Below are 25000 nucleotides of genomic sequence, written 5' to 3' on the forward strand. Positions count from 1 at the left end.
AATTACTTCATAAATAAGAATTGATGAACTTTTTAATAATTGATATTTTTTGTTTTGATTTTGTATCTCTCCTTTGCATCTTTTATGTTTACTTTTACTTGTGTTGGTAATACATACATTTAAATAGAATTTTAACAGAACTTTTGTTAATATTGCTGCAAAATACCGTGTGTCAAGAAAATGGAACTCATAAATTTCATTGGAACGTAACAGTTAATGCAATTAAAAGAGAGAAAATATTCCAAATTCGAGAAATTTTGGGACCTTCTGCACTCATAGTTTTCTGACATTATTTCAAGTAGAATTAAAATACTTTTCTAGTGCAGCCCACTTACCTGTTATTTAATATCACCTTGTAGTTTATTACTTTATTCAGCCCTGGGAAAGACAGCTTTCCTTTAATTTCTGCTTTTTGAGAACCCAGCCATAGCTCACTGTTATTTTCACGGCATACTGTAAGCACTGACAAAAGTTTTATTCCTTTAATGGGAGTTGGTATTGGTGGGCTGATGTCCTGTTGGGTTACTTGAGTTGCCCAGACATTTCTCTTTTTATCTGCTTATAGAGGAAGCAGAACTTAGAAGTAAGCAAATGCTTAAATTTTAGCTCCTTATTTTCTTCTTCTTTTGGAGTCAGCAGTGTGCCAGATCCTGAATATGCGCAGGAAATTGGCTATATTCAGGTCTGAATCTCCAGGGAGCTAAGAGGTAGATGTGGCAGGTGTCCATCCAATGCAAAATGGAACAGTATTTGTTACTGCTAATATTTTTTGCAAGTTTTTATTATATTGAAATACACATAAATTTTATCACTGTAATAATTTAAAACCAGTATTTTGAATTACCACTTTAAAATATCAGCACAATTTTAGACTGTTGTTTTTGAGTGACATTAAAATTTTATCAAAATAGGATTTTTGGATTGAGCAGATGAAGATTCTTTTACCCTTCCCCAATAGGTAATTTTCTAAAAACACATTTTATCTCTTCGTGTTTAGGTGCTACTTTGAATGATAAGGATGATGACTCTCTTCCCGCAGAAACTGGCCAAAGCCATCCATTTTTCCGACGCTCAGACTCCATGACATTCCTTGGGTGTATACCCCCAAATCCATTTGAAGTGCCTCTGGCTGAAGCCATCCCTTTGGCTGATCAGCCACATCTGTTGCAGGTAATTTAAAGGAACTAGCCTTAAGGTTTCTTTTCGGTTGAACTTATTTAAGTGTTCAGTGTAACTGTAGTATTTTTGTTAAAATTCCAGCCGAATGCTAGGAAGGAGGATCTTTTTGGCCGCCCAAGTCAGGGTCTTTATTCTTCATCTGCCAGCAGTGGGAAATGCTTAATGGAGGTTACAGTGGATAGAAACTGTCTTGAGGTAAGAGAGTAACAAATCATTGCAGTATGATGCTTGTAAGCTGAACACTTATCTAGGCATTCAGTTTTTTGAAAATGCATTAATTCAGAATATTGTATTTACCCAAATAGAAGTATCAGAAATTCTTTCCTTACGAATTCAACAGTATTATTAGTTTACTTTGAGGCTTGCTGTATGTCAGGCTAATGCACCTGTAAAATGGTAGCTTCATTATGTGCTTCACCTATTTCAGGGTCTTTTGTTGTAATGCTACTGAATATTTAAATTTTTTGCATATATGAGCATATATATTGACTTGTAACTTTTCTTTTTGAATCTAGAATGGGAATAAATAAAGTAATATTGATAATGATACCTAATATTTGTTGAAAAATTCTATCTCCCGGGCACTGTCTCAATTAGTCTTTATAACCATGTTGGGTAGAAAACATTATTATCCTGATTTTATGGGTAAGGCAAAGAAAGGTTGCAAGAATTTCATGTGGGGATACCTATTGTTAGACAACAAGTGGAGCGACAGATCTAGTTTTTGAGCCTGAACTTACACTGTCCTGTTTCTCCAATGAAAAAGTGATAATGTCTTTAAGAGCAGGCATATAGAAGAATGGAATTGAATGGACTTTTCTTCATTATCTAAGTGACAAGGGAGGATTTGATGTACATAAGTAACCTTAAATATTATAAAGATGCCTTTTAAAGTTCTCTAAGGCTGCTGTGGTAAATGCATGAAATTGGTGCTCAGCTGTGGGATTCAGACAAGAAATAGGTTGCATCTTCCTAACTAGAAGTACCAGAAAGGTATTATTGAACTTCCATGTGATTTCTGTTGAAAAGGAAATTATAGTCAATTTGTTCTTAATATCTAACATTTAAATGTAACAATTCATAGGTTCTTCCAACTAAAATGTCTTATGCTGCCAATTTGAAAAATGTAATGAACATGCAAAATCGTCAAAAAAAGGAAGGAGAAGAACAGACTGTGGTGCCAGAGGAAGCTGAGAGTTCAAAGCCAGGCCCATCTGCTCATGACCTCGCAGCACAGTTGAAAAGCAGTTTACTGGCAGAAATAGGACTGACGGAAAGTGAAGGGCCACCTCTTACAGCTTTCAGGTATTTGTTAAGTGAAGGTAGTTTTTCTGTGCTATTCATTTATGGCTACTATAATTTTTATAAGAATTTTTCTTTAGGAAATTTATAATCTATGTGTTTCATTTGTATATAAATAATAGGATGAAATATTATTTTTGTTTTCCTAGTTTATAATCAGATATTTAAAATATTAAAGAGTTTTCTCGATTTGGGGGGAGGGGGTTATGACTGTTTTGTCACTGATTGGCGTTCTGATTTTCTCTGTTTATTGAAGAAATTCTGACTCTGTTTTTAATGTTCAGTGCTGAGTTAAAGTATATATCCACATCAAATTGCCAGTTATACACTTGTTAGCGGGAGCTCAGATGTGGTGGTTGGGGGGAGAGGATGGTGTGTTAAAAACAGGAGTTTCTAGGTTTGTGACCTACACATTTGCTTGGTTTCACTCCTTTGCCAAGTTCACATTTAGTAATTCTCTTGCAACAAGAGGGTAGGTTCTTTGCTTTCCCAGTAAAAATTTGCCCTAGTATATAGTGTGACTCGGTATGGCTCATCACCTAATGATCTGTTTAGTAACTGTTTTATGCTCTTTGGTTTTTTGGTTATGTAATGTCAGGTTTTGTTTTTTTTTTACTTAGGAGTTAAGCTAGTTTAGGAAACTATGTACATCATATATACACAGTCTAGCAATCTAAAACCACAAAAAAACAAGAATTGTGGACTGAGATGGCCCCAGCTTCCTAGAGACAGTATGATTTGAACTGAGATGGTTAGAAAGTGTAGAAGCAGATAGACTGAAGGAGAGAAGAATTAGAGGTAGAGAGAAAAGCTATTATTCATTCTGGCTAGTGGTGAAAAAGGGATGGAAGTAGAATATTGTCTTTGGGGATGAAAAGGAAACCATGGGGTAAGAAAAGAAACTCATGAAGGGCTTGATCACTCCGGAAGAACCGAGGGAAGAATAAAATTTGTTGAAGTCTGTGCAACAGAAAAATAGGCAGTACTTTTGAAGGAAATTTGGAGGCAGTGTCATTGTAGTGAAGAGGTCATGCTCAGTTTTACTAATTCTGAGCATGAGTTAAGTGTGATCGAAGTTGGATATATTTCCCGTAATGAAATTCTGGTCCATTGTGAAAGTTTGAACTAAAGAGGGGTCTGGGAATCACCCAGTGGAGATGGACACTGGACTTTAAGGAGAGGAGGTAAATTAAAGATGAAGATAGGAGGCAGCCTGGGGATGTATCCTTACATAAAGGACAGAAGGAATAATAGAGTAAAAATGAGAAGTTCTGCAAGGAACAAGTAGTTATAGGAAAATTATAGTCATACTCTCCATTAGAGAGTATGTGGTTATAAATTAAGATCTCAGAATTTTAAAAGACCAAGTAAGTTACTGTTATTGACCAAAAATCAGGAAATTTTTAAGAGTTGGCTAAATTGCTCTTCCTCTCCCCTTAAATTTCTCACAGGCCACAGTGTAGCTTCATGGGAATGGTAATTTCCCATGATATGCTGCTAGGACGTTGGCGCCTTTCTTTAGAACTGTTTGGCCGGGTGTTCATGGAAGATGTTGGAGCAGAACCTGGATCAGTATGTATTTTGAACACTTTACATTCTATTCTGCCTGATAAGTACATATTCAGAGAATAGTTCTGTCATATATTTATGGGTTTTTTTCATTTTGTGTTTTTTTTTCCCTTTTCTTTTAAAAGATCCTAACTGAATTGGGTGGTTTTGAGGTAAAAGAATCAAAATTCCGTAGAGAAATGGAAAAACTGAGAAATCAGCAGTCAAGAGATTTATCACTAGAGGTAAAGGTATTTAGAGTTTCTTATAATATACATATAGTATACTATTAAATACTATACATGTAGCATTTATATAAAGTTTGAAAACAAAAATACTAGATGCATACTATGTAATTAAAATTTAAAGAAAATGAATGGTAGTCATCGAATTTAGAGTAGTGGATATCTCTGGCAGTTGGTTTCCCATTATCATGTAATGAGGAACAGTAAGTTTGTTTAAGTATCGTGAATACACAGATTTAAACTGTTGATGTGCTTCATTTCATTGATGCTCAAACTGTTTTCTTTAGCTGAGAAAGTGAGACTCTCACTGTAGTGAGAGTCCATCCAATCTTTGGTAACTTCCCTGCTATTTGATGTGTCTCATTTTCTGTTATTTTCTGTTATTTTCTTTCACAGACTTTAAATCAGCCATTCCTTTTAACAGGAAATTGTATTTTGAGATTATAATCTGGACTTTAAATTGTTCCCTGCCTATAACATTGGTCATTGTTTCCAGGCCTTTTAGTGGATAGAACTAGGAATTGCTTCTTTAAAAAAAATAGGAAAATTATACCATGTGTTCACACTGATACTGCTGTTTCATATTCAAGATTTAGAAATACAAGTTTTGTTTTCACCCTTTAGTCTTCCTTTCTTCTGAACTGAATAATATCCAGCTTTCCAGCAACACCACTAAAATTACTCATTTGCTTTTATCCCACCGCATGCATATAGCAGTCTCAGAATCATAATGTCAACACTACTACTAACAAAATGATTATTGAAAATAGAGTTAAGATTTACTTGCAGTTTTCGTTCTTAGAGCATTTCCAATTGGAGGTTTGTAGTCAAATTACATTGTTTTAAAGTCACTTGAGATCATTTCTTTTGTGCGGTTTTGGTACCTACCATCTTATCTCCACACAGTTAAGGTCTTTTGGTTTATTTGCCTTCATTTTTTAGGGATTGCTCTCCTTTATTTTTTTTTTTTTTAATTTGTTTTGTTTCATAATGTAAAATAACTACAGTTGCAAAGTGAAGTCTGTAGAAGTTTATATTCAGAGAAATCTAGTTTACATTCCTATCTCTTTACTTTGGGTTCCCCCTGCCCGCTTTTGGGATTTTTTGCTTTTTGATCCCCTCACCCAGCTTATTTCCCTCCCACCTTTAAAAAATATAATCATGCATATGTGTTCATCTCTGTCCCTCACTCCCTACCCCCAGCATTACACCCCAAGTAAAATGTTACACATTTTACTCCATCTTGATTTTTCCAATTAACACTATATCCTAGAGAGAAAACTGTGGCTGTAAAGAGAGAAATGTTCTATTTTACTCTCTGTTTTCTAACTACCTAGTAGTCTTAGTACCACATTTTATGACTTTATCAGTTTTTTTTCAACCAGTGTCCTGTTGATAGACATTTGGTCTTTTGCTGTTACAAATAGTGGTGTGCTAAATTGGTTTATGTGTGTTACTCTATTTGGCTCGCATGTCTTTGAGATAGAATCCTAGATATGGGTTAGAGGACATGTGTATATATAATTTTGTCAAATATCGGCAAATACTCCTATATAATGTCTGTATATTTTTGCATTTTCTGCATCAATACAAGAGTGCCTGATTCTCCAAAGTCTTGCCAGCAGTTTGTTGTCAGATTTTTAGATTTTTGCCAATCTGATTGGCAGTATAATTTTAATTTGTATTTCTCTTATTTTGATCAAAGTTAAACATTGTTACATAGATTTCATGTACCATGGCTGCTGCTTTTTCTGGGAACTATTATGTATGTTGACATATTTTGCCCATTTTTCCTATTGTTTTTTCCTCAGCTTTTTTTAGAAGCACTAAGTGATACATATACACTATTCATGAATCTTTGTTGATAATAGAAGGTGCAAATATTTTTCCCAGTTTGTCATTTTTCTTTTACTTTGCTATGGTATTCTATAGCAAAGGAATATCCTATCTTTTTTTTTTTAAGGATTTGCTATTAAAAAAATTTCACACTTTGATCCATTTGCAATTTATCTTGCTATATACCCAAACTGGATGAATTGCTGTGTTCTGGTAGATCTTTTAAGAAAATGTTCTAATTGAGTTAAATTCCATTATCTTGATTTAATGTAGGATGTTCTTGTGTGATTTAGAGTCCTATTTGGAATATATAAGCTTTTGAGAACCCAGATACTTTGTAGCTATTTCAACTGTCAAGGAAAAGCAAAAATTAGATTTTCAGATTCTACACAGAAAAATGTCAAGGTGGTTTCCAGCACTGAATTTACTGCTTTTTGTTGCGTTTCAATAGGTTGATCGGGATAGAGATCTTCTTATTCAGCAGACCATGAGGCAACTTAACAATCACTTTGGTCGAAGATGTGCTACTACACCTATGGCTGTACACAGAGTAAAAGTCACATTTAAGGATGAACCAGGAGAGGGCAGTGGTGTAGCACGAAGCTTTTATACAGCCATTGCACAAGCTTTTTTGTCGAATGAAAAACTGCCAAATTTAGACTGTATTCAAAATGCCAACAAAGGCACTCATACAAGTAAGTACTCTAGAGGTAGTAACAAGCTCATAAAAATTCTTTCCTTGTTTGATTGAAACAATGATCATGGTTATATGTGTGTTTAGTTGGAGAAGTTTATATTTACACTTTAATACTATTTTATTTTAGATCAATTACTTAACCTTGTTTAAACTACTCTAATCGGCAGTTTACCGGTTGGCTCTTTTACTGCCACAGTCATTTTCATAAATGGTTATGATTGTACGATTGAGTTTTTCATCTCAATTTTAATGTTTGGGAAATGGGAGGTTTAAGGTAATATAAAAATTCAGAGAGCAAACTGCAGGATTTCCCAATTAGTACAGATACTGAGAAGAAAATGCTGTTATCTAGAACAGTGCTTTTTAAAGTATGATTTGCATGGTTTCTACCAGTCTCCAGGGAGGTGGATTTTGCAACCAAAGGTAAATTGGCTGTTTTACCTTTAAACAGTGAAGTTACTAACTTCACTGTTTAATTTAGCAAGACTTTGTTTTTTGGTAATAAAGATTTTCTATGTTAACATCCTGGTGCAAGTTCTACCTCCTCAATGATCACCACTTTGGGGTTAGAATTCTCACCTGATTTTCAAGATTATGATAGTGTATTTTAAAATGTGAAAACTACAAAAGGTTGAACCTCGGGATTCATGTAAGGAAATTGTCAGTCTCGTAGGTGAATGGATACGCTAATTGAGGGAGAAGGAGTTAACTAACAGAGTCCTGTGTTTTATTAATACCTAGGCTATAGCTGTATCTTACTGTGGTTCTGTAAACTGCACCATAGAAGCTGAATGAGCTCTGGAAAGAATTAAGGATGAAAAGATGGGGGGCGTACCCCAGCCTTTCATTATTAGTTTAACCATTTGACTTTCTATAGTCTTACAGTTTTTTAAAAAATTGTAAAATGTGAATGAGGAAACCTAGGAAGTCATGACATTTCAGAAATAATTTTTCTGCACAGTGGTTAGGAAACCATACCCTGGTTTACGCTTAAGGTTTTAAAAAGAGTAATAGCTGAGTGTCTTTAAATGCTTTTAATGCCAAAAACTAAGAATAGAGAAGATACTCAAATATGTAAGAAATACCAGCATTGTTTATGTTGGAACTAACACAGTCCTGGTTGCTACATTTTATTTCATAGCTCTGACATGACAAGGAGATAAATTCATTCTACAGAATCACTCCCAACACTCAGAACCACTGGGAGAATAACAGAAAGGCACTAACACACATGCTAAGGAAAATGATCTTCAGCTGTCATGTTCTTACTGTGTTGTCTCATTTCCTCACATTGACTTTAACATTTAAAGTAGTTGTATTTACATTCCTCTAAACAAAGTGTATTTCACTTTTTTCCAGGTTTAATGCAGAGATTAAGAAACAGAGGAGAGAGGGATCGGGAAAGAGAGAGAGAGAGGGAAATGAGGAGGAGTAGTGGCTTGCGAGCGGGTTCTCGGAGAGACCGGGATAGGTGAGATGATTTTGTATCTTTTATTGAGTACCATCATTTTGGATGAATTGGAGGTAGGCCTGAAAATAAGAGTCTCAATTATGAACTTTTAGAAAATGAAAGTTAATAATTGGATAAGTGATGCATTGTAACTAAAATAGTCTAACCAACTGTTAACTAGTATGTTCTGGTTTAAAAACCCAGGGCCAATTGAAATTACATTGGCTTTTTATTTATCACCCAAGTTCCTAAATTAGTTTTAAAAATCTTAACTTGTGGCAATTGTGTTATTTAAAACATTCAGTTTTTCACATGTTAGAATGAGTGGCATTTTACTTTTGTCTTAAAATTTCCAGGAAATATGGCTGGGCTCTTGATTTCTGGTATTTTAAGGTCCTGTTCCCTTAGAATCAAATTAATACATGCATTGCAGACTTACAGATTTTCAAGTGACCAAATCTAGATAAATTTTATTTTCCAAGCATCATTCTTTTTAGGCATTCTTCCACCCTGGTACCGTAACTGGAGCTAACTAACTATATGCTCTGATTTCCGACTTTGTTGCAGTGATATTTTCCATTTTGCAGACAAGGGGAATGAAGTCATCATAGCTTTGTTCATCTTTCAGGGATTTTAGAAGACAGCTTTCCATCGACACTAGGCCCTTCAGACCAGCCTCTGAAGGAAATCCTAGCGATGACCCCGACCCTCTGCCGGCACATCGTCAGGCGCTCGGAGAGAGACTTTACCCCCGTGTACAAGCAATGCAACCAGTACGTATGGCATGCTTAGCTACCTCTTAACTGGCTGTGCCATTTTAGGTTTTGAATTAAGGCTGATACCTTAAGAAGTTGTCAGCTACTGGAAAGCCATGTGATTTGAGGACTGCCGAAACAGGAAGCTTAGGAGGGAAAGAAGCAACACTTACTGGAGAGTAATTGTATATAGCTTGATGTTTATTTTACTATATGTTCCAGGTTAACATTCTACCTAATAATTTCCTTTTGTGCTAAGAAATTGTCTGTGCATTATATTTATTTGTACAAATTATTGTTGCTTTTTAAAGCTAACTTTGTTATCAACTTGTAGCTGGAACATGTTGCAAATAGTGTACTTCATAAATATGACAGGAAGGTTTTATTTTGAATGTTCTGTCAGGGGTTTCTTTCATATAATATGAAACATAACCCAGTTTTCTTTTTTGTCTTTGTACATAACTACATGTACATACTAGAGCAAAAGAATAATAAAACAATAAATGAATTATATTTCAGTAAATCCTTAGCCTTAAATATGGGCATCTTTTTTCTTTCTGCTTCTCCTTCCTTCACTTCTTCCCTCTCTTTTTTCCTACACTAAATGAAAAAAAAAATGTTTCCAGGCCTCTGATGAAGAAGGGGAAAAAATGGACCTTGAATATTTTTATGTTTACTCATGAATATCAAGTCTTTTAAAAAGGCTTGTCAACAAATAAATATTAAACTAGCTTTAATAAGACTGCTAATGCATAGACTACTTGTTCCCTACCAAAGTTTTCTATAATTAAGCTTCTAATCTCATAAAATAAACTCATGTGTTGCTAGTTCTAGTGACTTCTTTGTAGAGTCTGTCACTGTTTTCTACATAGAGAAACTGTTGTCTGTAAAAAAGGAGTTTTACTTCTCCTCTCTAATCTGGATTACTTCTGTTTTCTCTACTTGCCTTCTTGTACTAACTGAAACTTGCAGTACAATGTCAAATGGGAGGAAACATTACAATTCTCATCATCAAGTATCATGTTGGCTGTGGCCTTTTTCATAGATGTCCCTTATCAGGTTAAGAAAATTAATGTCTCCTCCCTTTCTCTTCTTCATAGATTCCAATTAGAAAATATTTCAGAAATTTTTCTGTTATCCAAGTTTCTATATTTTCTTTTTTTCCCCCCCTTGATAAAACATTGCTAATTTAGACAAGAGGTTTCAGAGAGTAGAGGCAAGTAACATTTGTTTGTCATTTACAGGCATTTGCAAGTAAAATCACTGGCATGCTGTTGGAGTTATCCCCAGCTCAGCTGCTGCTGCTTCTAGCAAGTGAAGATTCTCTGAGAGCAAGAGTAGATGAAGCCATGGAACTCATTATTGCACATGGACGGTAATATGCACATTTGGGAAGATGTTTTAGTTTAAACATTAGCTACTTTATTTTTAGGATACAGGTGTTATCATATCTTATAATCTATTACATAGTGCAAGACTTGAATGGTTTTAATTTTAGGAGATGGCTTAAAAATCTGAGTGAGACAGTCAAGTTTTACATGTTACTAGAAGGGCTGAATTTTAGCAGTCACTTTAGGTTTGAAGATAAATTTTATGAACCTTATTTAGAAATTAACATAAGAAAAACACCAATATAGTATACTAACACATATATATGGAATTTAGAAAGATGGTTACGATGACCCTGTATGCGAGACAGCAAAAGAGACACAGATGTGTAGAGCGGACTTTTGGACTCTGAGGGAGAGGGAAAGGGTGGGATGTTTTGGGAGAATGGCATTGAAACATGTATACTAGCATGTAAGAAATGAATTGCCAGTCTATGTTTGATGCAGGGTACAGGATGCTTGGGACTGGTGCACGGGGATGATCCAGAGAGATGATATGGGGTGGGAGTGGGGTTCATGTTTGGGAACTCATGTACACCCGTGGTGGATTGATGTCAATGTATGGCAAAACCAATACAGTATTGTAAAGTAAAATAAAGTAAAAATAAAAATTAAACAAAAAAAAAAAAAGAAAGAAATTAACTTATAAGAAGTACATCTCGTTCTCCACCTGAATACCTCTAATGCAAAGGCCAGATACCTCAAGGAATTGGGTGTAATCCCTGAGTCTTTGTAGTAAATAAGAAATTTAGGCATCCTGATTTATCTTGGAAATCATGCAAGTGTTTGCTTTTATTGTGCAATTATTTGTTTTAATATAAAACTTAAAAATATCTAACAGTTAAATTACTTACCCTTCTTTTCCCCAAGTGACAGGTTAAAGTGTTAAGAAGATACATTTAATCTGATGCCACATTTAATCTGTGCCCTTCCATCCTGGGGCTACTCTAATATCCAGTTTGAGGCTGGAATGGTCCAAGCCAAAGACTGTTGCTAGAAGTTTCTTTTCTTTGCTGTTAACTATTTTTCATTTCTTGACTTTTATGTACTACATTTTCATTCCTCTTCTTCATTTCTGGATACAGCAACACTAATATAGCTTAGCCCATTATATAAAAAATTGCAAATACTGTGCATTTTGGGGGGGGAGGGGGAAGACATTTTGTAAATATATGTAAGGGTTGCTATTTTAGTAGGATTTCCTGTTGAATACAAGAATATATGACTACTTTCACTGCCTTTATGGATTGAACAGTGAATTTCTTAGTATTCTAGAACAATTAAATACACTGGAACATTTGATTCCTATTGTGGTTGCCTTCTGAACTTTTTCCTGTTCTTTTACAATGTTTTCCCTGAGCTCAAATTTCAGCCCCCCTATGAAGACTGCATTTATTTTGTCTTAAATCGGGTAGCCTTTAGTTCATTGTCTTGGATTGTACATGTAGTATCTTTGTGTATATTATTGACATTTCTGCTCCTAGAACTGTGTTTAGACTAGTAAAGTGTCCTAGATACTTACTCACTTCAAAATGTAAATATACTGATGAAGTCTTAAAAATTTAAATGCATATGGTTTTCTCTAAATTCTAGAAATTTCAGTTATCTGGAATATGAAAAGTATTGTTTGTTTTTAGGGAAAATGGAGCTGATAGTATCCTGGATCTTGGATTATTAGACTCTTCAGAAAAAGTACAGGTAAGGGATGTTTTGTGGGCTTCCCTGGTGGCTCAGGTGGTAAAGAAACAACCTACAGTGCAGGACACCCAGGGTCAGTCCCTGCATTAGGAAGATCTGCTGAGAAGGGAATGGCTACCCACTCTGGTAGTCTTTCTTGTCTGTTAAGGGCATGCTGTGTTTCAATTTGTGCATGCTTACAAATTGAAATATCAGTGCCAGTGACAATCATATCTCTTTAACTGAAAACAACTTAAAACTCTGGAAAAAATTAAGAAAGGAACTGCTTGAGAATTCTGAAAAGTAAACAGCACACAGATTGGAGGGAAGTCAAAACTTGAAAAACAACCTTTGGGGCATTATTTCAGGCAGGAGAGTAAAGCTGATCCCCATTCCTCCATCTTAACTGGAAGACAGCACATGCTTTAAGTAAACTATACTACCAGACTGTCCCACATGGTGCATATGCAGAACAGACCCATAGTAGAATTAAAAGGCTTTTAGTGATGGAACCACTGACTACTCATTGGAAGGACTGTTATTGAAGCTCCAATACTTTGGCCACCTGATGCCAACTCATTAGAAAAGACCCCGATGCTGGGAAGGATTGAGGGCAGGAGGAGAAGAGGGGTGACAGAGGATGAGATGGTTGGATGGCATCACTGACTGAGTGGGCATGAATCTGAGCAAACTTCACAAGATAATGGAGGACAGAGGGGTCTGGAGTGCCACAGTCCATGGGGTCACAAAGAGGCAGACACTAGGACCACTGCACACAGAAGATACTTCCAGTCCGAACCTAACCAGGTTATTAACTACCAAGGCCAAAAAATTTAGCATTCTCCATATCATTTCAACAAGACCCAGAGCTGTAACTTAGTTAAAAAATGTCCAGGATACACTCCAAAATTATTCAACGTACAGAGAACCAGCAGAGACTCACCAATTCTGGGAAAAGAACCAAGTGATACTAACCTTGAGATGACCCCACTTGTTGGAATTATCAAAAACTTTATCTCATGTTCTATAAGATAAGCAAATGAATGGAAAGGTAAAGATTCACAACAGAGGAATAGAAAAAGAGAACCAAGGGAAAATTATAAAAAGTACTTATAAAAATTCAAAAGTTCACTAAATAGGTTAATAGCAGAATGAAGATGATATAGGAAAGTATCAGTCAATCTGAAGATAGAAACTATCCGTTTTGAAGAATAGAAAGAGAAAAGATCTCCAAACAGTTTTCCGAAGACCTGTTGGACCATGTGAAACATTAATGTCATTGGAGTGCCCAGAAGAGGAGAATGAGATTGCTACAGGAAAATATTTGAAGAAATAGTAGCTGAAACCTTCCCAGATTTGGCGTACAACATATTTATTTGCAGATTCAAGGAGGTCAGTAAACCCTAAACAGGATAAACTGAGAGAAAACTATGACTAGGTATAATCAAGCTGCTGTGAAACTAATAGGAAACTAATCGTGCCTTACACAGAGACAGGAGTGTGCAAGGCAGCGGATTTCTCATCAGAGGGCCAGAAGACAGTTGTAGCAGCATCCTTACAGTGCCTTCAGAATTGTCAACCCAGAATTCTATCAAGGGAAAATAAATTTAAGGAATCAACGTAAAAGAAGCTACCAGAGTTTCATTGAGTGATTTTACTTAAATGGACCGAGAAGTTAACAGGCACAAGCTTTGTATATCATAATTCTGAAAGAATGAATTAAAGTTGATTTATATTTAAATATGAAACTTGCTTTACCTATCGAACTTTACATTTAAGTGATTTAAGAGAACCAGTTTGTATGCGTTATTAAATAATAATCATTCTCTTGTATACACATACACTAAAATATAAATAAAATCTTGGGACTTTATCTCTGATACTCTGTTATTAGGAAAACCGAAAGCGTCATGGTTCTAGTCGAAGTGTAGTAGATATGGATTTAGATGATACAGATGATGGTGATGACAACGCTCCTTTGTTTTACCAACCTGGAAAAAGAGGATTTTATACTCCAAGGCCTGGCAAAAACACAGAAGCAAGATTGAATTGTTTCAGAAATATTGGCAGGTAAAGTCACTCTAATCTTATATTTGAATCTTTTTAAAATTTCAGTTTATGAAATTTTTCTAAAATATTTTAGTCTGTAAAATGTGTGTATATATGTTCTACTATAAAAATTTATTTAAATGTGTATATTATGTATATGGGGTTATGTAGTCTAGAATTTTTAAATTTAACTACTATTTGCTTGTTTTTATTTTTAGGATTCTTGGACTGTGTCTATTACAGAATGAACTGTGTCCTATCACATTGAATAGACATGTGATTAAAGTGTTGCTTGGTAGGAAAGTAAGTGATTTTAATGAATCTAACTGCTTTTACAGTTGCAAAATTTTTTAAATAAAATACATAGTTATGGCATTAACTTAATATTAAATTTTAAGGCATTCTAGTCATTATAAAGTCAATTTTCAAGCATTTAATGACATGGGGAAAAATTTCAGTACATGGAGGAGACAGCATAAGAGAATGAGTGACACAGAGGTGAGTTTAGAGGGACTGACGGACCTGGATCCTGTTGCAGACAGATCCTTGGACATTTATTTCTCATTTATACAATGGTAAAGACAACAGTATAGTGCCTGGCACATAGTAAGTGCTCAGTAAGTTTTACTATTATTTGTTCTAGCAAGTAATGGCAATAGAAGCAACATTGTATTGAAAAGAGCACTGCTAGCTTCAAAACTGTATGTAAGATGTATGTTGGTAGAAGGGAGAAAAGAAGGTAAGAACATCTAGCTCAGCAGTGCTTGATAATTATCTCTTGGTGACAGAATTAGCTTATTTTCTTTTGTGTTTTGATAGTTTGACAGCTTGTACATTCCTTTATGATGGGGAAGGTAGGAGGAGAAAAACACATTCTTTAAATTAATGCATAATACTAATTATACACTATAAACAACAAAATATTATATGGTCTTTGCTGCAGATGCACACCACCCATCTAATATGAGTTATCATTGTTAACGTTGTGGTCTATCAATAATTTTCTCTGCTCAAACCCACTGGTGAATATTGTTTTCTATTACAGCATTTCATACTATGATATGTATTTTTTCCTTTTTTTAAAAAAATGCTGACTCTGTTGACATCTTAATGTGTTCCAGGTAAAATGCTCTTGTGCAGAGAAAGAACTGGACTTAAAAGCTAGCAGCATAGAAATGTTGAGCCTTTAACAAGGTTTATGGAAAAGGTCATGGAATCAATCAGACTCAAGTTACAACCCAATGATATGACCTTCAGCAAGTTACTGAATTCCTTTGAGCATTAGATTTATCATCTGAAATTACAGGATGTGTATTTAGGATCAGCTGCTCAGCATAATAACTTTTTAATAATTAGTGCTGGTTCCTGCAAAAAATTTAGAACTTAAAGCTATTACACTCCTGGCTTTAAATTTTAAAAAAATATATACTTTTCATACTTTGAAAATTAAATGTATTATCGGAGCCAAAGACTTATTAAAACTTTACCTCTTTAGATCAGTTATATTAGTGGGAGATCATTCTATATCAGTGTATCATGTATCTTCAAATTAGATAAAATTTTATCATAGATTTCAACTTAACTAACAAATTCAATTAAGATGTTTCTTTCATAATTCATTTTCATATGATTACTCTCTTAGGTCAATTGGCATGATTTTGCTTTTTTTGACCCTGTGATGTACGAGAGTTTGCGGCAACTTATTCTTGCTTCTCAGAGTTCAGATGCTGATGCTGTTTTCTCAGCAATGGATTTGGCATTTGCAATTGACCTGTGTAAAGAAGAAGGTGGAGGGCAGGTAAAACAAATGAATTTGGTTAAACCAATCTATTGTGCTTGATACATAGAAAATCAATTTAGATAGATAGGGACCAAGAAAGAGCAAGAGAGAGAGAGACACACACACACACAAAGACACAGTAGGAGATGGAGAGAAAGATATGAATGGATGGAGAGTTAGTGAGACAGATTGAGAGGTTGAAGAGTTTATAGTTACTTAGGCCTAGAATGTCTGCATTTCTTAGTTGTCAAATACAGAATTGTCTTTAGATTTTAAACTTTTAGGAAGTTGTTTTATGAACTGTTAACTTACTCCTGCTTTGTCAAAATTGGTTTTAAATGGCACTGCTAAATTTTCCACAGGTTGAACTTATTCCTAATGGTGTAAATATACCAGTCACTCCTCAGAATGTTTATGAGTATGTACGGAAATATGCTGAACATAGAATGTTGGTAGTTGCAGAACAGCCATTACATGTAAGTTTTTTCCAAAAAATGTTACTTGATCTGATGAGGCTATTGGTATCTTCTGTGTTTTAAACTACCTTACAATGTATTCAGCTTGCTTATGAAGGGTCAAAATTTTTAAAACCAAAATGAGTTTATGTACAGTATAAATTGTACCTGAGTCCAGACCAACTCCTTTCTTTTGGGTAAAACTACTTGGAAAAACCATGTAACCATCAGAAAGTAGATCTGGTGAGTAAAAATTTGGAAAGGATTCTTTATGGGACTCATTGTTCTAGAGTCCTGCAACCATCCATGCCTCTGGTTGACGCACTAGGTGGACTCCTTAGACTCAGAGGCAGTTCGTGGTATGGTTTATAGCAAAAGGACTCTCACAAGGGGAGATTTACATCAGACAGAGTCTGGAGGAATCCAGGTACAAGCTTCAAAGTTCTCTTTCTGGGGGTATGAGTTGTCACAAAAGAACAGTATGTTCTTCCTCCAGCAGTGAATTACAGCAATGTGTATGCAGTGTTTGTGTTTAGGGCCTACTTAAGAGTCGGGGCCCAGCTTTTTTATTGGACACCAGTCCTACTAGCAGAGGAAATATCAGAGTCCTGTCAGACTCCCAGAGGAAAAACACATGTTCATCATAAATCACCTTTGCACAGATAGTCTAGGCAAGCTGTTACAGCAGAGCTTATTGCCACATCAGTTAGGAATAATGTAGGGAGCATTCCAAAAGCCCAGTTTCCAGATGCCTGTCAAGGACCATCTCCCATCAGACTCTTCTAAAGAACAACATTAGGCCCACTATGTTAACTGTTTCCCCTCCTGGTGAAAAATGTTTATGAAGTGGTTTTGATCCCTGTGCTGGGAATAATTGTGTGGGCTCTGGAATTAATACTGTCAGGGTTCAAATCATGACTGCAGCCTGCTCTAGCTGTATGACATTAGCAAACAACTCAAGTACTTTGTGCCTTTTTTCCCTCCTCTGCAAAATGAGGATGAGGTTAATGTTAATTAATTAACATATATAAGGTACTTAGAACAGTTCTTGGCATTTCTCAGTAAGTTTGTGTCAGGGATATTGGTTTTTGTCGTCATCATACTTTTCCTAGGATAATGACAGGATAACATGATTAACAGATTCTTTCTTAATGACCAGTCTGTTACTAACATAATTTTAAATACTGTTTAACTCCTGAGATAAAATAATACTCCTTTACTGTTGAACCTGTAGCCCTTTTTCCTTTCTGCCTGTGTTTTGAATTTGTTAATAAACTCAAAATACAGAACTTCACTTTTTAGTAGTATTTAGTATTCTTAGGCTGTTAAAATTAGACATTGGGCTTTAATGATAATAACTGCTATGTAGAAAATAAAGTACTGATAGTAATAAATAGGTAATTTTTGAAATCCTCTAGGCAATGAGGAAAGGTCTGCTGGATGTGCTTCCAAAAAATTCATTAGAAGATTTAACAGCAGAAGACTTTAGGCTTTTGGTAAATGGCTGTGGTGAGGTTAACGTGCAAATGCTGATCAGTTTCACCTCTTTCAATGATGAATCAGGTATGAAATTTATTAAATGTTTACATAAGAAATAAACTATACAGATAATTTGATCAGTCAGTTTTCTGGGTTTCTAATTCTTAACCTATTTATAGGGACTTAGAAATGCTGTTTATTACTCAGGTTTTTATATATTTTAAGATATAAAATATCTTAAAATATTTAGTTTGAACTATGATAGCTTATTATTAGGTTATTCTTAATTCTTTTATTGCTTTATTTTTCTATATTTTAAAGAATGGTTTAGTATGAAATAGTAAAAATTCCTTGTGGTGAACAACTGTGTTGAAAGGGTTTTTATTTATTTAGAAAAAAATAATCCATATGACAATTCTGTTGGTAAGCCCTCTGAAGAATTTGATTGCATGATGTAGCCTTTTTTCCTTTCTGCTTCTCTTTTGAATTTGTTAATAAGAAGCTCAAAAATACAGAACTTCACTTTTTGGAACTTCAGAACTGAACTCAGAGCACAGTTAGAAAGATATATAACACACAACCACATGAAAAATCTAGAAAGAGTAACAAGAGGTAGTGATAATCCTAGAATAACATTTGTCTTCAGTGCTTAATTTGTTGCACCTTTTTCTTTTCAAAGTCCCATATTCTAGGAGTAGACTTTTTAGCTGTGACTAGACAATAAAATGGGCTTCCCTAGTGCCTCAGATGGTAAAGAATTCACCTGCAGTGCAGGAAACCAGGGTTTGATCTCTGGGTTGGGAAGATCCCTTGGAGAAGGGAATGGCAACCCTCTCCATTATTCTCGCCTGGAAAATTCCATGGACAGAGGCACCTGGTGGGCTACAGTCTCTGGGGTCCCAAAGAGTCAGACAAGACTTAGTGACTAACACATACAATAAAATACTGGAACTTCCAAGAAATTCATGAGAAGACTATACCTCTAGTCCAAGATTAATGCCATACATGAGGGTACCAGTTTTTTTCCCTTTTATTCTTCATATTTTGCAAACAGCTTCAGCCAAATTATAGTAAGTTAAATTTGGGTAAATTTTCTTGTTTTTCCTTCATGCTTGGTAACATGCAGATCACTGCATAATAGTTTTTGTGCTAAGTGATAAAATAGTTTTCAATATTCGTGACATAAGAATTTGGTTTATTTATTGATATAAACCACAAACCTAGAAGGGGAAAAAATATCTAAAGACACTCCAAGTATGATCCTCAAATCAACAATATCAGCATCATCTGGAAGCTTTTTAGAAATGCAGAATCTTTGGTTTCTTTCGTTTCTTCCCCATACCTAATCAGTGAGAATCTGCATTTTAAAAAGATCTCCCAAGTGACTTGTAAACTTATTAAACTTTGAGAAGCACTGGTTTAACATCATGAGAAGAATCATGACTTAGTGATGGAATTAAAGTCATGTGATTTTTGAGGCTAGTGGTTTGTTTTCTTGTCTTGGTCATTGGGATAGGCTAATGAACTATAGAAGTTTCACATTGTACAAATGGTCTTAACTTCCTGTATTAGGATTAGACTCCCCCATTCACATTTTAATTTTATAAATAGTATTCTAAAAATACAACTGATGCAGAATATTTATTGAATTTATATTTATTTGTAGGAGAAAATGCTGAGAAGCTCTTGCAGTTCAAGCGGTGGTTCTGGTCAATTGTAGAGAAGATGAGCATGACAGAACGACAAGATCTTGTAAGTGTTTTCATAAAATTTGTAGAAAAAACTAAAAACCTTAAATACTGTATGAAAGACAGCCTTTTGTTTTAAATTGGTAATGATTTTAATTTTGGCTAAGGAAATAAAAGTCAATTTTGTTTCTCTATAATAGGACATCTGAAGTATGAGTAAAACTATAAACAGAGTGAAGTACATCTTAGCTATTAAAATGCTATCCTTAGTCCCGAAGATATAATACCAGCTTACTGTTGAGACCTCTTTTTCCCCCTATAGTGAGTGCTAATGTATGTTAGTGGCCTCTTTAATCCATCCTTAATCTTTTTGACTAGTTGCAAGTGTTTGCAAAATTTTTTAATAGAATCATAATTGCTCTGTATACTATGAATAGAGTAACTTAATTACGGGTACTAGGTCTGTGATTTTAATCTTTAAAGTATTAGGACTTCCCTGGTCACTCAGATGGTAAAGAATCTGCCTGCAATGCCAGAGACCCAAGTTCGATCCCTGGGTTGGGAAGATCCCCTGGAGAAGGGAATGGTCTATGATTTTAATCTCATTACTTATTAACTTAAAGTTAATAAATTAAGACATAAATTAATAAATCATAAGTTAAGACAGTATAAACTTTGATCATATTGAAGTCTGTCAAGTCTGTGGAGTTTATGTCCAACTGTGAGTATATCCAAATCAGCCTGTCCAGTAGCCTTAAAAGGTAGTCTCCTCTAGACTTTCTTGTAGAAATTTGAGGGACATTCCTTATCCAGAAAATCTCTATTCATATTCCTCATAGTTCCCTGTGACATTTCCCCTGTTGAACCAGCCTTAGTTCCCAGTATTCTAAACCAAACCTCTATGGAATAAAAAATGATACAATTTCTAGATATATCCCCCAATTTTATTTGAGAGGGGGATATAGTTGGGCAGGAAAGCACAAAGCTTGCAGTTTCTGATTTACCTTTAAAGGTAGTTCGTAACTTGTTTTTTGTGGGGAGGGGGCCACGCGTTTAGCATTCCTTCATCTTCATGTGGCCCCAGGCGCCTCCCAGTGTTTCCCTACTGTAGCAAGATGGGTTGTCCAGCAGTCCTGTCAGGTGGTTTTTGCTCTTGACGTAGCCATCTGGTAGTTTCCTAGGCTGATGCCTAGGTTCATTCCTTATAATTCCTTGTATTTTGACTTTCACAAACTTGTAGACCAATCCTGAAGTCCCTACCAATGCAGATACTGTATCTGTACCTGTTGGTTTTAGGAGTACCTGAGTTGCTTATTAGGGTTCCTGTAGTCAGTCTGGATTCAGAGCAAAACCAGTGTGTTCTGTCTAGTCAGTCAAGTTAAAATCTCACTGCATTTCTGCCATCTCCTAGAAGAGAAATTTGCCAACTATTCAGCCTTTTACAAAAAGAGAGAGACTACCTCCCTCTGTGGGGGCCTCAACATGTCCAGCAGCAGCTTTAATCGTGAGCTTCACTCCTTAAACTCCCGTATTCTTTGGGCTTAGCAGTATATCGGAGAAGGCGATGGCACCCTACTCCAGTGCTCTTGCCTGAAAAATCCCATGGACAGAGGAGCCTGGTGGGCTGCAGTAGTCCATGGGGTCACGAAGAGTTGGACACAAATAAGCGACTTCACTTTCACTTTTCACTTTCATGCACTGGAGAAGGAAATGGCAACCCACTCCAGTGTTGTTGCCTGGAGAATCCCAGGGACACGGGAGCCTGGTGGGCTGCCGTCTGTGGGGTTGCCCAGAGTTGGACACGACTGAAGCGACTTAGCAGCTTAGCAGCAGTATATCACGGTGTCTTCTACCTCCTCCTTCCTCTTTTGGGAGGTTATCCTTCACATACTTGTAGGCTTTTCCATATGTGTCTCAGGGACATAAGAAAATAAGAGGGTTTTCCTAAACTCTTCTCCCTTGAATTATTAGTCCTAGGGTTATGCCATAAAACTACATACATAGTATATTTCCCTCTTGGAAAGTCATAGTTCACTGGTAAAAGTTTTGAGAAGTCCTCTGTTACGTATTTATCTTTTTCCAACTTCGTGGAGGTCCAGCAGTGTAGTAATCTGGCTCTGGGTAACCACATTTATCCTTGGAGAAACACTTTACATTGTTTGTTTTCTACCTGTAAAATGAGTAGGTTGGGCCAGGTTTATGTCTACAGTACCTTCCAGCCCTTTTATAAATTCTTTGAAGATTTTGGAGACCCTGACACTTGCAAAGTTTTGTTTTTCCCTGCCTCCTCCTATAGAATTCTAGATGAGATTTCTCACATAACTATGCTTCAGGAACTAGTTTAGAGTTCCTAGTCACTCTGAGATAATGAATATATTTGTCTGTTTGTATGTGTTAAGTCACTTCAGTCGTGTCTGACTCTTTGTGACATTGTGGACTGTAGCCCGCCAGGTTCCTCTGTACGTGGGATTGTCCAGGCAAGAATACTGAAGTAGGTTTCCGTGTCCTCCTCCAGGGGATCTTCCAGACCTAGGGATTGAACCCACAACTCTTAGCTCTCCTGCATGGGCAGACCGGTTCTTTACCACTAGCGCCACCTGGGAAGCCCTTTTATTTGTCTGTTTAGTTGTGTACTATAAATGCAAGATTTTAAAAGCTTTACCTTAAGAGATAGTCACTGTCTAGTATCAATGAGGAAAGGTATGCATTAATAAAAATATTTCAGGAAAGTATATCTTTGGTTATATTTAAAGAAAAAGTAATTTGCGCTCTATTACACAAATTAGAAGTGTTTTAAAACTCAGTGTTAGCATGGCTTATTGCATGGACTTTGATGTACAGCAGATGCTGCCTGACACTTACTGTTACAGAATTATTGTGTATGATACAGTGCACCACTGAAAAGCACTGGGTGGTTTTGCGAGTAGATAAAATGCAGAATAACTTTTTGATAGCCTCTGTGAATTTTGAACCTTTTTCAGAGACCTTGTACCTTATTCCCACTAAGAGATGCCCTGCGAAATTTAGCAACAGGAAGGGCCCTTAGACAGCATTTGATCAAGTAGCCTCATGTTGCAAATGAGAAGCTGAGGCATTGAAACATAGTCACTTTTCTACATACCTGACACTTCTTTCTTTTCCAACCCTGAAACTTTTCCTTTTCAATATAAGAAATTTAAAAGACACTTCTAAATAATACCCCTTTGTAGGTTTTAACAAAAGAATGGGGCTGTATGTATAATTGCCAGAATTAAGGGTTGAATGTTAATCTCTTAAAAGCCAAACTTGTAATTATTATACTCCTGTTTAGGTTTACTTTTGGACATCAAGCCCTTCATTACCAGCCAGTGAAGAAGGATTTCAGCCTATGCCCTCCATCACAATAAGACCACCAGATGACCAACACCTTCCTACTGCAAATACTTGCATTTCTCGACTTTACGTCCCACTCTATTCCTCTAAACAGATTCTCAAACAGAAATTGCTACTCGCCATTAAGACCAAGAATTTTGGTTTTGTGTAGAGTATAAAACGTGTGTATTGCTGTGTAATATTACTCGCTAATTTTGTAGATTTTTCCCATTTGTCTATAAGAGTTTATGGAAGTTGATGCTGTCGCATACCCTGTGGTACCTTTACCTTAAAGAGATGAATGCAAACATTCCTTGCTGAGTTTGTAGCTTAAAGGCCTGAGGAGCACTAGCAACATTTGACTATAATGGTTTGCTAGTCAACAACTTCTGGGTCTAACCCCAGCCAAAGATGACAGCAGAACAACATAATTTACACTGTGATTTACCTTTTTGCTGAGGGGAAAAATGTAAAACGTTCTGAAAACTCACTGCTGCCTTTGTGGAAAGTGTTTCAGCAAAGGTTCTTGTATAGAGGGAATAGGGAATTTCAAAATAAAAAATTAAGTATGTTCTGTGTTTCATTTTAACTTTTTTATGGTGTTTAATTTGTGGTTGGCTGCGGTTGTGTATCGTATATGGAACTTGTAAAAAAGTTCTGAACATTCAGATCTTAAGAAATGAAATCACTTTACCTATAAAAACCACTTTTGTTGCGGTTTGACTGCATTGAGCTCTAGGATACTAAATGATATCACTAATATTTTGCATGTAATTTGTTCATTTGAGGGCACTTTTTTGTACATATGATGGGGGCCAATGCACAGTACTTTATCACAGTCAACTTTTTTCTTTGTATCCCTATTTCAGTGAGCAGTCAGTCAGGTATACTGCACTTCAGTTCTAACTAGACATTTGTACTAAGGCATTTCAGTTATGTAAACTCAGCCTGGGCACTTTCTGATAACTGTAAAATGTTTTATAAGATCATGATTACTGAAGATACATTTTGGAAAATTTTAAATGTTCGTGAGCAGCTTAACTACTTTTGTATCTAGCCTTTTTTAAGTATCTTGTTACATTTACTTTTTTAAATAAATTACAGAAGAAATGTCAAGTAATACTGAAGAAACAATAGTTTTTATTTATGTAGTTGTACATTTTTTAAACTAAGGGCAATACAGTATCCGACACGGTTATGTGCATAAAAATTTTGTTTTAAAAAACTGAATGTACACACGGACTTTAAGAAACAGAAGGAAATTGGTCCACATTTTACAGTTAGCAGAGAATCCTGAATGGCACTGGCCAGGCCACGTTTTCTTTTATACAAATGGGGGAAGTAAAATGAGCCTTACTTGGCATCAGAAGTCAATCCAGTTATATTTAATAACTGAGTTCTTTTTTGATGATCCATTAACTGTGTAGCTTAGGATCATTATCTCTAAATTTTTGTGGTTTTAGTAGCTTTATTCAGTGGCATAATAAGGAACACTTTTCTTCACCATGTCTTCAATAAAGTGACTTAAACCAGTCACTTTACATATTGAAAATGAGGAGAGAGTCTGGAATCTCTCCTTTGTCGTTCCTTTGTAGGACTCTTGGCCTTTGGGATGTTTTTCACATTCAAAGGCACTGTGCTTTATTATACATGTGTATATATATATATGTATATATATATGTAAACAAACTTCCTTCAGAAGACTGAACCACATTATTTTCAGCCCTGCTGACACAATAAATATTAAAAACTAAAGCAACAGTGATGAAACTCATTGTACTACTTAAAACTTAATATGATGTATTAGATGTGTAAATTAACCAAAGGTTATTTTACAAAATGAGACATTGGTTTTTATGTCTAAATGCTATTTCTGAATAAATGAAATAGTAATTAGATTAAGAACTGATTTTCATCAGTGTGTCTGAAAAACTTCTGTATGCACATGATGGAATTGATAAAATATTAAATGAGAACAAACTAGATATGATTAGGACATTGAAAACCTAATTGTGAACTTATTTTTAATAGTTATTGGAAGAATGAAAGTATTTAACATAATGCACAATGTCTTAAGTCTTCCTAAATCAAGATTTTGGTTAAAATGCTTTTAGGAATATT

General features: G+C 35.4%; 1 protein-coding gene across 1 annotated transcript in view; it reads left to right on the forward strand.

Annotated features, from left to right (window-relative positions):
- UBR5 (ubiquitin protein ligase E3 component n-recognin 5) overlaps positions 1-25000 on the forward strand; it is a 131418-nt gene extending 106418 nt beyond the window's left edge. Inside the window, exons 43-59 of the mRNA XM_068983714.1 lie at positions 998-1170; positions 1261-1374; positions 2264-2484; positions 3933-4053; positions 4176-4274; positions 6562-6805; positions 8167-8278; positions 8886-9030; positions 10257-10387; positions 12038-12098; positions 13972-14147; positions 14345-14429; positions 15769-15924; positions 16269-16382; positions 17780-17924; positions 19507-19592; positions 22839-25000. Coding sequence (XP_068839815.1) covers positions 998-1170; positions 1261-1374; positions 2264-2484; positions 3933-4053; positions 4176-4274; positions 6562-6805; positions 8167-8278; positions 8886-9030; positions 10257-10387; positions 12038-12098; positions 13972-14147; positions 14345-14429; positions 15769-15924; positions 16269-16382; positions 17780-17924; positions 19507-19592; positions 22839-23051 — 2396 coding nt within the window. The 3' untranslated portion in view covers positions 23052-25000. The remainder of the gene's footprint in view (positions 1-997; positions 1171-1260; positions 1375-2263; positions 2485-3932; positions 4054-4175; positions 4275-6561; positions 6806-8166; positions 8279-8885; positions 9031-10256; positions 10388-12037; positions 12099-13971; positions 14148-14344; positions 14430-15768; positions 15925-16268; positions 16383-17779; positions 17925-19506; positions 19593-22838) is intronic.

The sequence above is a fragment of the Capricornis sumatraensis genome, chromosome 11 (assembly GCF_032405125.1).
Source record: "Capricornis sumatraensis isolate serow.1 chromosome 11, serow.2, whole genome shotgun sequence".
Taxonomy (NCBI): Eukaryota; Metazoa; Chordata; class Mammalia; order Artiodactyla; family Bovidae; genus Capricornis; species Capricornis sumatraensis.